Here is a 17,164-nt window from a genome sequence, read left to right as displayed (position 1 = left end):
AGGGAGCCAATGGGCAATTCCCCCCATGATCTTGCTTTGGTTCATTTGAAAATTAAAGCCAGGTCACCAGCATCTCTCTGGAAGCAACTTGTACACACATCTGGCACCCCAGGTTTTACAGCTGCCACCCAAGGGACAGCTCTCCAGATTGCCTAGTCTTCAGAGCCAATGTGGCTTGCATTCATGACTCCCAGAGGACTGCACTGGATAAAAAATTCGCTATTAATGGGTGCACACAGAAGGACTAGATGCAACTATCCCCCCCAGGGTACAGCTCAGAGAAGCCAACAAAAAATGCCCACCTGCCATTCTTTCCCTGAAAGGCATTTGACTGCATATTCTCCAAGCTTAGGCCTAAGCATCAGGTTTCTAATCAGCCAGCATCTAGGTGGTGACTGAGATCCTCCCTTTCAGGATACTGATGGGCCTAAGCACTACCTCAACTACCGGGAGCCACTAAGAACAAAGATAACATCCTGGGAAATCACTCATGTTTGAGAGGCAACCAGGAACTTGGGCTAGACTGATTAACGAACTTCATCTACAGGAGACCGGTCTGTCAAGGCTGGGAGAGGTGTCTGTTTCATCTAAGAGAGTCAAAGAAAATGAAGGAACAGGAAAATAGGTTCCAAACCAAACAAGATAAATTCCCAGAAACCAACCTTAATGGAATGAAGTGATTTATCCAATAGAGAGTTCAAAATAATGGTCAAAATGATCCTCTCCCAGGTCAGGAGAGCAATATGTGAACATTGTGTTAATTTCAACAACAGCAACAACAACAATACAAACAAGTACCAACCAGAAATCCTAGAGCTCAAGAATACAACAAATGAAATGAAAATTCAATAAAAAGGTTCAACAGCAGGGGCACCTGAGTGGCTCAGTCTATTAAGCATTTGACTCTTGATCTTGACTCAGGTCTTGATCTCAGGGTTGTGAGTTCAACCCCTGCATTGGGCTCCATGCTGGATGTGGAGCCTACTATAAAAAAAAACAGAAAAAAAGAAGACAACAAAAGATTGAATAGGCATTCAGCAACAGACAAGATCAAAAGGAAGAAGGGATCGGTGAACTTGAACTTGAAGACAGGGCAGGAGAATTCATCCACTCAGATGAGCCAAAAGAAAAAGGGTTGTTAACCCCATCCCTGAACAGTGATGCTAGAGAGAAGTTCCATTAGAAGTCTAAGCTGCAGGCAATGTTACCTCAAACAGTGTCAACCATTCCAAGAGAAAGTCAAGAAAAGTTCCCAGAAATTGTCAAGGAAATGTTTACAATACCTGTATTTTATCCAGACCAAGTATAATCTGCATCCTACATATGTACAAACAATATATTCTACATATGGAAATCCGTTCACATTCACACATGAAAGTCATATTCTACTGAGAATGTAGTATGTTCAGACGCTGTTATACAAGATTCACTATATATTATCTAATTTAATCGTTGTAACAAGCCAATGAAGTGGGTACTATAACGCTTCATTTTAGAAATTAAAATCCTATGACATTAGAACTGAAGTAATTTGCCCAGAATTTCTCATAGCCAGGGAGCAACAGGCTCAGGATTTGAACCCAGCTCCGAAACATAGATTCTTTATGACCCTAGAATTGTTTTTCCATCTATATCTCACCATGCAAAGGAGAGAACCTCTTGGTGACATAACTCTGTCTACTATAAAGATACAGATAAACCAAAGATCATGGCCAAGGGAAGCTTAGAGAATGTGAATACATTTCCAAATAGCAATAAAAATGGCTGTAAGGGAACGCTTGCCAACTTGGGGATTAGCCTAGTGTTTTCCCAACTTATTTTACTATGTACATCAGCAAAATGACTGAGTATATATATACCCCCAACACAGAAAATTGTACGCATGTACTATTGCCAATCCACAGATGAAAGGTTAGGAAATCTTAATTCATTCCTAAATGTTTGGATGAAAATATAGCATGCGGTAACATGAATCCCATTTTGAAGGCTCTTACAGTTTAAGTTACTCATGTGCAATTAACCTAACCTTCAACAATTTGTCACTTGCAGGACCACAAGTTAAACCACTGCAGGCTCCAGGCTGCTATACTGAGGGAGGCCCTGGGCTAGGGAAGGAGCCCTGCTTCTGACCAGCATTGCTACTCCTGGAGGCTTTGGGGCACTTTACTTGTGCCCGAGTGTAGTGACTGGTGAGAAATTATGAAAACTTTATGCCTTTGCCAAAATGAATCTGCCTTCCAAGAAGTAAAATACCCTCCAATATTAGACTTTATTTTAAAAGCCAGGAGGCTTAAGAAAATGAAGTTCCTTAGCCAGAAAACACATATATACACAAATGAATATATATGTATATACATATATATGTAAATTCACATGTGTATGTGTGAATGTACAGGAACGTACTCATGTATATACATGTTTATGTATATATGCATACACATATACACATATAAACAAAGTTCCTTAGCCATAAAACATGTGCATTTTTTCACATATATGTATGAATTACAATAGTGGTATCTAGGATGGGACTTTCTTTTCAAGGTCCCAAAATACAACCTTCAGTCATACAACAAATACTTCTTGAACATTTGATATGTTCCAAGCCATTTGGTAGGTCCTTGGAGGTAATTGTGAGGGGAACAGATAACTCCTACTTCCCCCCGGCATCCACCCCTTCATACATATCAATCAGCTACCATACAGCTAAGTACAGCACACAGGAGTCAGACGTGGCTCAACCCTGAACTAGGATAGTGACTTACCTCATCCAGGGTCTTAAGGAGTAAGAAACATGTTTAATTTCCCCCTGAGAGCTTTACTTTAACCCTGATGGAAAGAAAGAAATGGAGATCCTCTCTGTGGCTAATGGCCTTATGATTCTGTTTACAAAAATCATACCCCTTTACCTAGATTAGTGCACTGCATCTTATCCATGATCAAATGTAAACCAACCTGTAATCAGAAGTTATCAGGAAGCAGAAACTCTTGAAAACAGCATCATCCAGCCATTACTAAAGCACTCAATACACAAAGACAACAGTATATGTGTATTTAATAAAATATAGAACATCTATTTCTTTTTAATTTTTTAATGTTTTATTTATTTTCGAGAGAGAGAGAGAATGAGAATGAGTGGGGGAGAGGCACAGAGAGAGGAAGACACAGAATCTGAAGCAGGTTCCAGGCTCTGAGCTGTCAGCAGAGCCCAACATGGGCCTCAAACTCGTGAACCACAAGATCATGACCTGAGCTGAAGTCGTATGCCTAACCGAGTAAGCCACCCAGGCGCCACTAACAACATCTATTTCTAATAAAATTTTGTGATTGGTAACAACCATAAGAAGCATCTGTCGAACAGTTTAGCCTCATGCCTTGCACGGACTTACACAAAACCCCCATCTTTGTTCACACACAGATGGTTGGTGGTGAGAGCCAATTATTCAGACTTGGGGTACCTGGGTGGCTCTGTCAGCTGAGCGTGTTACTTTGACATAACGCATGATCTCACAATTCATGAGTTCGAGCCCCGCATTGGGCTCTCTGCTGTCAGCATGGAGCCTGCTTCGGATCCTCAGTCCCCCTTCTCTCTGCCCCTCCCCTGCTCACCGTTTACCTCTCTTAAAAATAAATAAACATTAAAAAAAAAAAAAGTCTATGCAGTCTTTCAATAAACAGGAACCATTCCAGAGATATCTCTAAAAGTTAGCACAAACATCTGGATACTCTCAGTGACACTGGCGTTTTAAAGATGTCAACATAGTGATTCTATTTCCTGCATGGCCATACTCCCATAGCTCAGTTGCTCAGAGCTGACTGCCTATTATTCCTTGCCTGATGACTCTAGTTACTTGTAAATAGTGCAGCAAGCTCATGGCAAGAACAGATGCCAAGGGAAGTAGAGCCATAGCCCAAAGGAACTGGTGCAAGACCCTACCACCAAGCAACAGTCCTTCCCTCTTTGAGGCAAAGTTCTTCCCCACCTCGAATAGAACCGAAATAGCATCAACCAGCCCAGAGACGAGTGCCCCAGGATCTCAAGGAATCCAGCCATATCAGAGTGAGGCTCAGGTCAAAAAACGGGCAGGAAAATCAACCCACAGAGACAGACAACAAATTATAAGGCACATAGAGAAAAGACATCTGAATATTCTGGTGAGGACCCACCTTCAAGTGAATAATTTCCCAAGACAGTCCACCCAAGAGGCATCTCCAGATGGGTCAGAGCCAGCACGAGCTCCTCATCCAAAGCAGGCAAAGCTCCTGCCGTCAGGGCAAATGGAGTCAGCAAGGTCTGATGACTACCGGCTGTGAGGCGATCAGCCTGGGTGACCAGCAAACGAGCCAGCCTGCAGGCCATGTTGTCCACGTAGGTCACGGAGCCAGAACCCATGATCACCGGGGAGTAACCTTCTGAGCAGAGGCACACAGACACCATCACCATCTCCTGAAGCCCGTGGCCTGGACAACGAGACAGGAAATAGTTCACCTAGAGTCTACATGAGGTGCTCACCCAGTCAGGGGTCACTAGTTTCATTGCACTGCCCAAGCAGACCACGTGCTCCAGGACAGCAAGGCAGAAGGGAAATGAAGCCAGTTATCTTTAAACGTTGCTGGGCTTGTGGGCCAAATTGAAACAAGTTCCATTTTCTTTCTATAACTCCCGATTTGAAAACTAACCTTTTTAAGCTCTGAGCACTTCAGTGTTTATTCTCTTATCATTATCCAACACTGTTATTTGGCACACCTTCACCTCGTACTCCTACCCCGAACACTTCATTCAACTTTGTCACTTTAAAGGCCTTGGCCCTTTCCTGCTCTGACACTTCCTCCTGACTCTTCCATTTTTAGGTATTTATTTAGATGATAGTTTCATAAAGTAGCTCCATGGAGGTCCTTCGAATTACGAGTTAGGGTAAGTGAAGACAACTCATCAGAAATACTTACGTATGTTGTTCGTTGCCCCCCACCCCTGCCACCTCTGAGAACAGCGTCTGTCTCTTGGAAGTGCTCTTAGTATTTCTCTTGTGGGTGGTCATCGAATCCTGCCACCTGTCCCTCCTTATACTCCCCCTTCATCTTTTCAAGGTGGGTGAACCACTCTCCAGGTCCATTTTTATGCTGCACTTGACAGACGCTCCAAGAATTAGTCCCACCCAACTTCTGTGATTATTATAATCATAGCCAAGCCAATGGCTAATAGGAGCCTTCACAGGAACAAGAGCATCCCAGTTTACTAAGTGAGAACCAGTGCCATTTCACATCACCTCTTTAAAAATGATCTACTGGTGTGGGCACCAAATAGCAACCCCCCCCCCCCCGCCCCAGACGATAAGCTTCCAGTACATACTACAGAAATCTACTCTACACACTTCCGAGAAGCTACCATGGGAAAGCTGGAACAGCAGACATTTAAGGTTCAGAAGCAGGGACTGTCACCTACCTGTACGGATTCTGTTAAAACTAAGGTAAGACCTCTCACTTCAAAACAGGCGACACTACCATCAAAAAGATTTTAACACACAAGGAAGGGGAAGAAGGCTAACCCCCGCGTCCAAGTAAAGAAAATGACAGAAGTTTTGATATTAGGATTGCACTTTTGTTATTTTCATTCTTCCCCCACTAGAGGCTTCCTGAGAGAAAATCAAGCAAGGAGGGGGGAAGCAAAAGGCAGTAAAGACATCAACGTAAAAGTCAAAGCAGAAAGACAAAGGCTAAAGAGAAAGAGACAAAGTGAATCTGTGCCATTAAAGAGGGTTGGCTTTTTTTCTTCTAAGGATGGAAGTTACTGGACCAGAGAGAGAAGTGCTTAAAATTGCCCATGGCGTCAGAAATGCGACAACAGATTGATCTGATGACCAGGCCGAGGTAGGGCTGAAGGGCCTTCGCACCTCTCTGCAATTCTCACTATGGGTTGTTCGCATGTTTACTGTCTACCTTCTTCCCACATGTAACAGATACACAGCAGAAGCACTTAGAAATATCCTTCCTCTAGGGGCGCCTGGGTGGCTCAGTCGGTTAAGCGTCCGACTTCGGCTCAGGTCATGATCTCACAGTTTGTGAGTTCGAGCCCCACGTCTGGCTCTGTGCTGACAGCTCAGAGCCTGGAACCTGCTTCAGATTCTGTGTCTCCCTCTCTCTCTGCCATTCCCCCACTTGTGCACGCTCTCAAAAATAAATAAATGTTAAAAAAAAATTTAAAAAAAAATGAAAGAAAGAAATATCCTTTCTCTAGGGGCACCTGGGTGGCTCAATCAGATGAGTGTCTCTTTATTTCAGTTCAGGCAATGATGCCAGGGTCTTGCAATTCCAGCCCCATGTCTGGCTCTATGCTCCATGTAGAGCCTGCTTCAGATTCTTCCTGTCTCTCCCTCTCCCCTATTCACACCATCTCTATCTAAAAATATGAAATACTTTTTTTAAAAAAAAGTATCTTTCCTCTAAAAATGAAGCCAACTTACCCATTAAAGAACTGAAGGTTCCCTCCACAATGCAATTTAGAGGGCCTAAAAGACGCATTTAGGTTAAAGAAAACCAATCCATCAATAAACCAAACAACAAAATCCTCCCCCCGCCCCGCAAATAATAACACCTTCATTACGCTCTGTGGCTACAACTTGATGTCTCAGATACATAACCCACATTCCAATGAAATTTCAAAAACAGCTGCATCTGAGAACTATTAGTTCTGAACAAACACTAACATAAAATATTAACCTGTCGTCTGTCACCACGGTAATCAAAGAAGACATGTAGGAGAATGACAAGTTTCTGAACACGAACATTTGGGTGGTGGGAAGACAAAGTTATGGAGCCTGAGATCTGGTAAAGACAAGTCTAGATACACAGAGTGCCATGGAAGGAACCCCAGACACCAAAAGGAGCAAGCGGGAGACAGGCAGACACTAGGGCTGGCAGACTCAGTGTGGGCGAAGTAGGCAGGGAGAATGAAAACCTACTGGCACGTCTCAGGTCTGCCTGAGCCACCCTGACCGTAGGCCGTAGGACAATAGGAGGTGATCCTAAGATATAGGGAGTCCTCCATTCAGCTAAACCCAAAGCAGAGCCCACTGTGAAAGTTGGGTGTGGCCAGCAGGGTGGGTCTGCTCAGTCCAAGGCAAGGCTGACAGAGCTTGAAAAACCTCAGCGGGATAACCCACTGTGTGCCTTCTCATGGGCTCCGTCCCCTCCCCTACCCCACCCTCTCTCCACCTCTCACCCAAACCCATCCCACTTGGAGCACTGTTTACTTGCTCCTCTTGGTCCTCTTCCCAGCGTATGTCCCTGGAGGAAAGAGGCTTCCAGACAGAATTCTCAAACGCAGAGTGAAGATTATACCTCACCTGGAACGCTGGATTGGAGAACATTATCCTCAGTGCGCCGTGCAATCACGATGTGTCTCTGATGAGATCCATCATAAATAAAGTAAAACTCGGCATCTTCAGGAAGATAAACATTTTTGCCAAACTTTGCATAGACGGTCATCTGCCCCTAAAAAATGAGTTAAGTTGAGGCATCGTCACACTTTTTTGCCCTGGCTCTAAAAAAAACACACAGTCAAAAGGGCTGGGGTCCCAAACAGCATTGTTAATGTTCATTTCATGTGGCTGAGACTCAAACATCACAAATCCTCATTTCCGATAACAAATACTTTCAATGACAGGTGCTTTCTGATATATTAAAGTATGGGTGTCAGAGCTGGTTTGTTCTGTTTTTAAACCTGAAGAAGTCCAAAGCATAGGGAAGAAATCTTTTAAAATTTACTAGCTATAGAAATGTGATTCAACTTTGTTGTCCTTTATTTCCTACCTAAAAAACATCATTGATTCTATTTTTTTTTCTGTTCCTAATATACTACCACAGTACAAAGGTTCAAAACAATTATTTTTTTTAATTTTTTTTAGCATGTATTTATTTTATGCGAGAGGGGGAGGGGCAGAGAGAGAGGGAAACACAGAATCCAAAGCAGGCTCCAGGCTCCGATTTGTCAGCACAGAGCCCGACGCGGGGCTTGAACTCGGGAACGATGAGATCATGACCTGAGTCGAAGTCCGACACTCAACCGACCGAGCCACCCAGGTGCCCCTCAAAACAATTATTGTTAGTTATTGCCTTACCCTAGAGTGGATCACAGTAGGTGGTAAGAACTTTAAACACTCACGAACTTTGCCAAATAAATTGCACCACACGCTCCCACACTTGTTGTGCCGTTTCCAAGTGCTATTTGTCTTCTCTGAGGGAATTCCAGGTCCTCTTTCTCATCCGGCCTGGCCTTACACTTTCTCCTGAGAGCTTCTGGTTGGCACAAAGCCTGCTAAGTACCCCGGTCCAAAGGAGAGGAGCTGCCTTTGGGTCCCAGAGGCACACTCCAAGGAAGGAAGGTATGCCAAGGAAGCAGGCAGCAGGTGAGGACTCTTCGGTATGTCATCATCCAGAGGCTATTTTGAGGGACTAGATCAGCTCTGCTACAACCGAGGGAGAGGCAGTGATGGACAAGATTGCCAGACCATCTTGGGATGCTTGAAGACTCTGAGGATTCAGGACACTCCCTCCACACACACACACACACACACACACACACACACACACCCACACACGCGCGCGCGTGCGCGCAAACAATACAAAGAGAGTCCTCCAGAGAGATGGTACATTCCACCCAGCCCATGGGAGTGGCAGCATAATGGAAACTAGGAGGTGGAAAGGGTCCCCCACTTTGGAGGGCCTCCAGAGCTTGGCCCAGTGCAGAGAAGCATCTGGGCTTTTGTGTGCTTGCCCAACAAAAACAAACCCGCTCTTGGCAAGTTCCTCCCCCCGTGATAGGGGAGGAAAGGAAACAGAGGAAATTCTACACAGTCTCCTTAACATCTGTTTGCCTTTGATGGGTCTCAGCACTATATTCTGTAGGATATCAAGAACTATGCCAATCAGTAGCAGAAACAAAATCAGTGCATAACTCCTTTCTCCAATAATCACATGGATATTTCATCTAAACTTTAAAAATAAAACGGCTGTTTTCCTGGCAGTTTGTAATCCATCACACACATGAAACATTATCTGGGGTCCCTGGGTGGCTCAGTCGGTTGAGCATCTGACTTCGGCTCAGGTCAGGATCTCGAGGTCCATGAGTTCAAGCCCCGCATCGGGCCCTGTGCTGACAGCTCGGAGCCTGGAGCCTGCTTCAGATTCTGTGTCTCCCTCTCTCTCTGCCTCTCCCCTGCTCATGCTCTGTCTCTCTCACTCTCAAAAATGAATAAATGGGGGCGCCTGGGTGGCTCAGTCGGTTGAGCGTCCGACTTCGGCTCAGGTCATGATCTCATGGTCCGTGAGTTCGAGCCCCGCGTCAGGCTCTGTGCTGACCGCTCAGAGCCTGGAGCCTGTTTCGGATTCTGTGTCTCCCTCTCTCTCTCTGACCCTCCCCCGTTCATGCTCTGTCTCTCTCTGTCTCAAAAATAAATAAACGTTAAAAAAAATTTTTTTAAATGAATAAATGTTAAAAAAAAACATCTTTTTTTTTTATTTTAATCTTTATTTATTTTTGAGAGACAGAGCGGGAGTAGGGGGGGAACAGTGAGAGTAGAAGACACAGAATCCGAAGCAGACTCCAGGCTCTGAACTGTCAGTACAGAGCCCAGCGCAGGGCTCGAACCCATGAACCACCAGATCATGACTTGACACATAGTTGGACACTTAACCAACTGAGCCACCCAGGTGCCCCTGAAATATTATCATTAATTATGAATTGGTATAAACACAAATTGTGGTTTCATGGAAAAAAAACACGAGTTTATAATTTTGGATTGTCCTTTCTCTGCATGTGAGCGTGTGCAAACATACACAAATATCGTCAATAGAAAGTAACACACCAAGAAAAATGCACCATACGACAGCTTCCAAAAAAGTTCAGGAAGAGGATGTGAAAAGTAAAAAAACAGTAACAAATGTCTGACATGACAGAGAGGAAACTTCGATGAAATTCCATTTCCTAAAAAAGAAAGGACAGCTTGTGTTAGTCATGTTCCTGGTTGCTAAAGAGACTGTTAATTGTCTGCGAACAGAATCTGACCTGACTGGTCTTTTTTTTTTTTTTTTTTTTTGGTAAAGAAAACTAATTGTATAAACAAATCAAAGTTTTCCATAGATCAAAAGGATATCTAATCTGGATCTGGTCAAAACAACCATCACATTACTATTTTATTTGGTTGGGTGAACAAGGACCACCCACAATTTATAAAGGAGTTTAGCTGCAACCCTTTCCAAAGCAATTCACCCCCGAACAGAACAGTTTTACAATTCAGGTATGCCTTCCTTTTGAGACCACATCATGCTCTACATTGATACAAGAAGATAAACAACAACAGGCCAGAAATAAGACATATCCATTAAAGAGAGATGCCCAGAGTCTTCGCACGAAGAATACTACTCAGCAATGAAAGCAGCCCTCTTATTTGCTAATCACAAGGAGACCAGAAAGACACAGTATTATGGGAGGAGGAGGGAAGGGGGTGATGCAGAAACTAAGAGAGAAGCCCAGTGGGATAGAATGGGATGGAGGGTTGGCAGGAGAAGACGCCAGAAAAAGGAAATATCAATACTAAAGAACATGAACATTTTCATTCAGGAAAGTTAGAGTTCGAAGGAGATTCGGATGAAGCGACACACAACAGGAAAAATAGGTTTCAGAAAATGTTCTGAAAAACAAGTACAGTGTAAATAATCAGCACCCAGGGATGATTTGGGGGTCAGACTGGGGTCTTTCTAACCACTGTGGCCACCGAAAACCTGCTCTTTTTCTTAAAGGATCATTGATTCTATTAATGGAAAAGATAAATTCCAACTTACAGAATTCCGTGTGCCTCCATCGTCTCCCCACTTGGAGTCATTTCATACTTTGTTTTGGACAATTAAAACTTTAAGCTTTCCCAAGTGAATTCGTCTACATCACTATCAGAATCGCTGTGCTTCTAGGGAGAAATGCTGAACATGTGTCATCACCTTTCTGCCAGCTCACTCTATCCCAAGTTTAAAAACAACACACACTCATTTCACTGAAAATTGTGGACACAGTAAGAGGCTTCACAGGCGAAAATATCTCCCCAAGTAAACCCAAAAATTTAACGTGCAGTAGTCAAAACCCAAACTTAATTTTTCACATGAAGTGAGCTTATTTTAAAGTGCATCTGGAAGAACAGATACACAAGACTAGAAACAGTTGGGAGAAAGATAATGCTATGCTTGGGCTACGCAGGGCGGGGTCTGAATTTGCCCCAGCTCAAAGCAAAGCATACAATAGAACCATAATAATTTAAATAGCATGACAGGGGCACAAAGACAGACGACTAAGTATGGAGTCCAGAAGCAGACGCATAAAAAGTATGTAATAAAGGTGACGTGAAGCCAGTGCGGAAAGAACAGGTGACCCAGCAAATCGTTTTGGAACAAAAGCCTCTATTAGGGGGGAAAAAAGGCCTCATTCCACATGTCTCAATTTCCAATTAATTCCATATTAAACACAAAAATTCATAAGCACATAAAGTCAGAAGGCGGTCTAAAATTTATCATTACTGAAAAAAATGGTAGCAATGAAATCAACCCCATCCATCCTGACACCACCCAAAAGTACCAACTTGTTTTCATTCTTCCATTGACTCCCAGTCTTTGTTCAACACACGGCTAACTCTTAGAGAGCGATCATCACAGCTTAAATACACATATGGTTGTGCTTTTCTGTCAAAAGTAATTTCCCATGTTATGATTTTTGGCATCATTTTTAATTGCATTCCATCAACTATAATGTTCCTTCTACATTTTACTCTATCATCCTTGTAATGTTGTACTTCAAGACTGTTTCTAGGTTAACATTGTTAATATTCCACCAAACCTCTTCATGTACATTATGCTTTACTTTTGTAGAACAAAATTCCAGAAATGGTTCCAAAAGTGTGAAAGCTGGTCACAAATTGCCGATCTGCTCTCCAATAATGTTCTCTCAAATTTCATTGCCACCTGTGCTGGTCACGAGTATTCTTTTCGTTGCAACCTTGCCAAAACTTTTATTTCCAAATTTATGGATAGTAAACAGTTCCTCCTTAATATCATTTATCTTTTTTCTCTTACCAGTGACATTTATTGCCCACTTTTATTAAAGTGTACTACTAAATATTGTCAACATTGTTAGCAGTAAGATCAAATTTCAACTTTAAAAACTCTGGTCTTCCTTTTTCCATTCATGTTTGCCTTAAGCAGTTCAAAATTTTCACTTTCTCAAGTCCACCAGTTTAGATGAACATGAGAATCAGTCCCTTTCCTCTCTGAACAATGAAGATGTACCACCGGTTATCTATTCTTGCCCAAATAAAAAGCACTCAAATACTCTTGTAAAATCTCTACAGGACAGTAACATGGAAAATGAGAACAAATATTGAGTAAAAAAGCTGAACTACAACCATACTAAATATACCTCAATACAAACACACACGCACGTAAATTAAACCAACATTTTTTTACCATGAAGCATCTCATAAAGAAATTCTGCTTGTAAAACTCATCAATACTTCTGAAAGACCAAGCTTTCTGCTGAAATGCTGGGACATCTGTGGATTTCTTCTCAAACAACCAAAAAAGTTTCATGTGACAAAAAGATTTAATACTATTTCTTTGACGCAACTCTTTTATTCCTCTTCCGATGAATGTTTCAGATGGAAATCATCGACACCAATGTGCACATTCTCAATATGTTTTCACTGATCTAGGTCTCTAAATACCTTGAGTAACTTGGTGCCTGTATTATCATACTCACTGAATATCCCTGTGCTAATGATCTCCCTATAGTCTTAACTCTCATCCTCTATAGACAATGTATGTGTAATTCTATTTGGTTAGTAACAGTGGTGTTTGCTCAACAAACTTAACCATCTGGTTTCTAAAGTATCTGGCATGAATAGAAAATAAATACTATAGTTTCAAATTATGACAATGAGAACAAAGTATGCATCTTTTTATAGTGGGGTTTCTTAATTTGGGGCCACAGGAAGAATCCATAAATAGGTTTCAGCTGGTCTGGGAACCCCTTAAAAATTGTAAGCCAAACTCTCTTTTTTATGTGTATGTGTCCATTCTTCTGAGGAAAGGTTTATGGATTTCCTCATATTCTCAAAAGTATGCATATAATTCAACTCTAACTTTACATAAGTAAATAGAAATGGGAACTTAATAATAACAATGGTCTTTTTATAGGACAGTAAAACATGTACTACTGTTTTTCAAGGTATTCTGCATAGTCTTTATATAGAGTAATTTTTATTTTTTTTAATTTTTTTTTAATGTTTTTATTTATTTTTGTGACAGAGAGAGACAGAACATGAGCAGGGGAGGGCCAGAGAAAGAGGGAGACACAGAATCGGAAGCAGGTTCCAGGCTCTGAGCTGTCAGCACAGAGCCCGATGCGGGGCTCGAACCCACAGACCATGAGATCATGACCTGAGCCGAAGTGGGACGCTTAACCGACGAGCCACCCAGGTGCCCCTAGAGTAATTTTTATGATGCAACTACAATAAGGGTACATGTTAACTAAGATACCAAATACTGTACTGAAAGTTTACTAATATATGCCAATGAAAGCCATTATGCTAATATCAACATAATGCCCTAAATCAATTATCAAATTCGATCTGATACTTGATTTGATCTGAAGCCTGTCTTCTTTACAACAAAAAATAATTCTGCATAGAACCTTCCCTGAAGAGCAGTGTTAAATATGTTCGGAGATTCTTGAAAATTTTCTCAAGTGTATTATCCAATTTCATAAGTAAATACAAGTACAGGAACTAGTTACCACTAACTAGATCAAGACTCCAGAACCAGATGGACAGTACAGAGTGTCTTGATTTCTGCCCTAAGCTCCAAGTTAGGTCATCTGCTTTCCATTCTTCAAGCACAATGCCAAAGAAACTACTACAGGCACCAGGCCTTCTCTTCTACGTTGCTCTGTTTAAGTACTTCTTTCAACAGACATAAGAAAATGCAGAAATTATTTCCTGTATGTGTGTGCACATATTATAGATCTAGACACATCTAAACACACATATTATCTTTTATATGCACAGTGTTTCATGATTTACAAAGTGCTTTATTGTGTATTTTCTCATCTTATTCCCACAGCAAGTCCTAGGAGAGATTACCATGACTCCCACTGGCAAAATGAAAACCCCGGTACTATGAGGTCCAGTGAGTGGCAGAACCACAAACCCAAATCCACATCTTGCCATCCCAGGCTCAGCACACTTTTCTCCCCAACATGTGACCATACCAACAGCAGTGCTCAAGCATTTAGTGACTTACTACACCTCTACATTCACCTCGACCTCTGTTTCATGTACTTAACACGATGATTCTCACCCTGAAATCCACAGGGAGAGGAGGAGTGGGGGGGGGGGGAAAGCAATGCTCCTTAGGCACCTCAAAATGTATGCAGGGTTTCAGGCATTCATCTGGGGAGAAACTCTTTTAGTTAGAGATTCTTCTGAGTGTATAGAAACATATGGTTCAAAAAGTTTAGGAACCACTGACTTCAAAGCATGTTCAAGCCACCTTTTGTGTAGTATAAAATCTCAAGACCATTCAAATTTCTTATCCCAAAGCAAAACTAAATCAACAAAATATAGGTGAATGCAAATTGGTTAAATCTGAGGGGGCTATCAGAATATCATTTTTTTCTTGGGGAAGATAAGCCAAAATGACTTCAAAGGCTTCTAAGACATTTCTTCAGAAAGAGCCTTTCAAGTAGGAATGGCTTCTATTTCCAGACAGGACGAAACAGTCCACAGCAGGCCAGCGTTCCTGCCGACAACAACTAGAAAATAAAGACAGAAAAATTACAAAGTCCTATTCTTTTTTTTTTTAAGTTCTTTATATTTAGCCAGAGATTTTCCAATTCAAGCCTTTTTTTTTTTAATGTTTATTCAATTTTGAGAGACATAAACAGAGTGTGAGTGGGGAAGGGGCAGAGAGAGAGGGAGACACAGAATCCAAAGCAGGCTCCAGGCTCTGAGGCGTCAGCACAGAGCCCGATGTGGAGCTCAAACTCACAAACCGTGAGATCATGACCTGAACCAAAGTCAGATGCTTAATCGACTGAGCCACCCTGGCGCCCCACAAAGTCCTATTCTTAAAGGCATCAGAGAACTATTGAAAAAAGGACAAAATGCGTTAAAATTCCAGAAAGAAGAGAACCACTCAGACAAGTTATGGAAGTCAGAAAACAGAATGGTATCTTTCAAGTGACGAAAGAAAATAATGGATGTCCTAAAATTCTAGAATGTCCTAAACATTCTTAAAAATGAAGCTGAAATTAAAATGTTTCAGACAAATACTGAGGAATTCATCACCAGCAGGTCAGCACTGAAAGAAATACTAAAGGGAATTATTCAAGCAGAAATAAAAGGATCTGAAACATAAACAGACACCCAAAAGGAGATATCAAATAGTAGATATAATGAGTATCTAATGCACCAAACAGTAACTATGTCACGGTGTTTATAGTATTTGTGGAACTATGTCTGTTAACAATAATGTGAAAGGTAAATGGAATTCAAGTATCTACCAGTTTGGGGCAAATGTTAAAAGTAATAGCTTATTATGCTCATGTCAAATATACATGTTTTAAGTTGCAAGTAAACATTAGTATAAAAACATATAATTAACAAGTTATAAGAGAAAAACTCAATTAGAAAATATTTTATTAATCAGAAAGATGGGAGAAACAAAAACGTATGTCAAATAGATGGTTATAGGATATAAATCCAAATATACCAGCAAGTATATTAAGTGTAAATGAACTGATCCAAATAAGAACTAACACGGTCAGAAGGGAATCTTTTAACTCAAAAATAAAATAACACAGAAAGTTTAAAAGTAAAAACATAGGTGCGCTTGGGTGACTCAGCCGGTTAAGCTTCCGACTTTGGCTCAGGTCATGATCTTGTGGTTTATGAATTCAAGTCCCACGTCAGGCTCTGTGCTGACAGCTCAGAGCCTAGAACCTGCTTCGGATTCTGTGTCTCCCTCTCTCTGCTCCTCCCTTGCTCATGCTCTTTCTCTCTCTCTCAAAAATAAATACACATTAAAAAAAAAAAAAAAGGTAAAAAGATGTACCAACTGAAAGAAAGCTAGTATGGCCAAAATAGTATCAGAAAAAGTAGATTTTTAAAGTAAGACATAGTAAGACTTGGAAAGAGGAAGTCTGTATCATCTTCAGTTGAAAAGTAAGTTATCATACTATTAAATCTGTATTAAAAAAAAGAAATTAACAAGCCCAAGAGCTGGACCAATCCATAATCACAATGTTAGACTTCACCATGTCTCTCTCAGCAGCTGATAGAACACACAGACAAAAAAACTGTCAAGTATTTAAAAGATCTGAATTACATACTTAACAGTTATTTACTAAAAGGAATAATTACCATAAATTAAATGCATATGTTAATATTTAAAAGCCACCCATTTTTCATACCTCTGCAATAAAGTCAGGTAAATATAAACACACAAGTCAAAAATTCTCCATGACTTTCACACTTGATGTAATTGATTTACCACTACAGAAGTGAAATAGCCTTTGTTTCTGTATCAAAGCTAAATTGAGTAAGAAACCAAAATTCATGACAGGGGTCAGTAAATTACTCCAAATTCCTCAAGAAAAAAACCGAAGTAGGCTTTAAAAACCTCCTTAGTTTGCTTCCTTTTAAAATCACTAACTTGGGACATCTGGGTGCCTCATTCACTTAAGCATCTGACTTCGGTTCAGGTCATGATCTCTCTGTGAGTTCAAGCCTCACGTCCGGCTCTGTGCTGATAGTTCAGGGCCTGGAGCCTGCTTCAGATTCTGTGTCTCCCTCTCTCTGCTACTCCCCCACCCCCCAAAAATAAACATTAAAAAAAATTTTTTAATAAAAAATAGAATAAAAAAAGACCGACTGACTCACAGATGTATGACAACAAAGCATTCCTAGAAACTGAATATATTTATGACACTTCAAGCAGACCATAGCAGACAATGTACTGGCTTAGGTGTAAGAAAATTCTAGTTGTAACATCTACTCTTATATCATCCCAGTAATTCTTGAGGAAGAAACGTCCTGTGCTTGGTTCCAAAACAAGCCAGTGCATAAAC

General features: G+C 41.2%; 1 protein-coding gene across 1 annotated transcript in view; it reads right to left on the bottom strand.

Moving 5' to 3' along the window:
- ARHGEF28 (Rho guanine nucleotide exchange factor 28) overlaps positions 1–17,164 on the bottom strand; it is a 304,554-nt gene that overhangs the window by 172,354 nt on the left and 115,036 nt on the right. Inside the window, exons 3-4 of the mRNA XM_027040097.2 lie at positions 7,344–7,491; positions 4,168–4,461 (exon numbers count right to left, since the gene is read on the bottom strand). Of these exons, the coding sequence (XP_026895898.1) occupies positions 4,168–4,461; positions 7,344–7,491 (442 nt within the window). The remainder of the gene's footprint in view (positions 1–4,167; positions 4,462–7,343; positions 7,492–17,164) is intronic.

The sequence above is a fragment of the Acinonyx jubatus genome, chromosome A1, assembly GCF_027475565.1.
Source record: "Acinonyx jubatus isolate Ajub_Pintada_27869175 chromosome A1, VMU_Ajub_asm_v1.0, whole genome shotgun sequence".
NCBI lineage: Eukaryota > Metazoa > Chordata > Mammalia > Carnivora > Felidae > Acinonyx > Acinonyx jubatus.
Note: the sequence above shows the minus strand (reverse complement) of the source record. Positions and strands in the feature narration are given on the sequence as shown.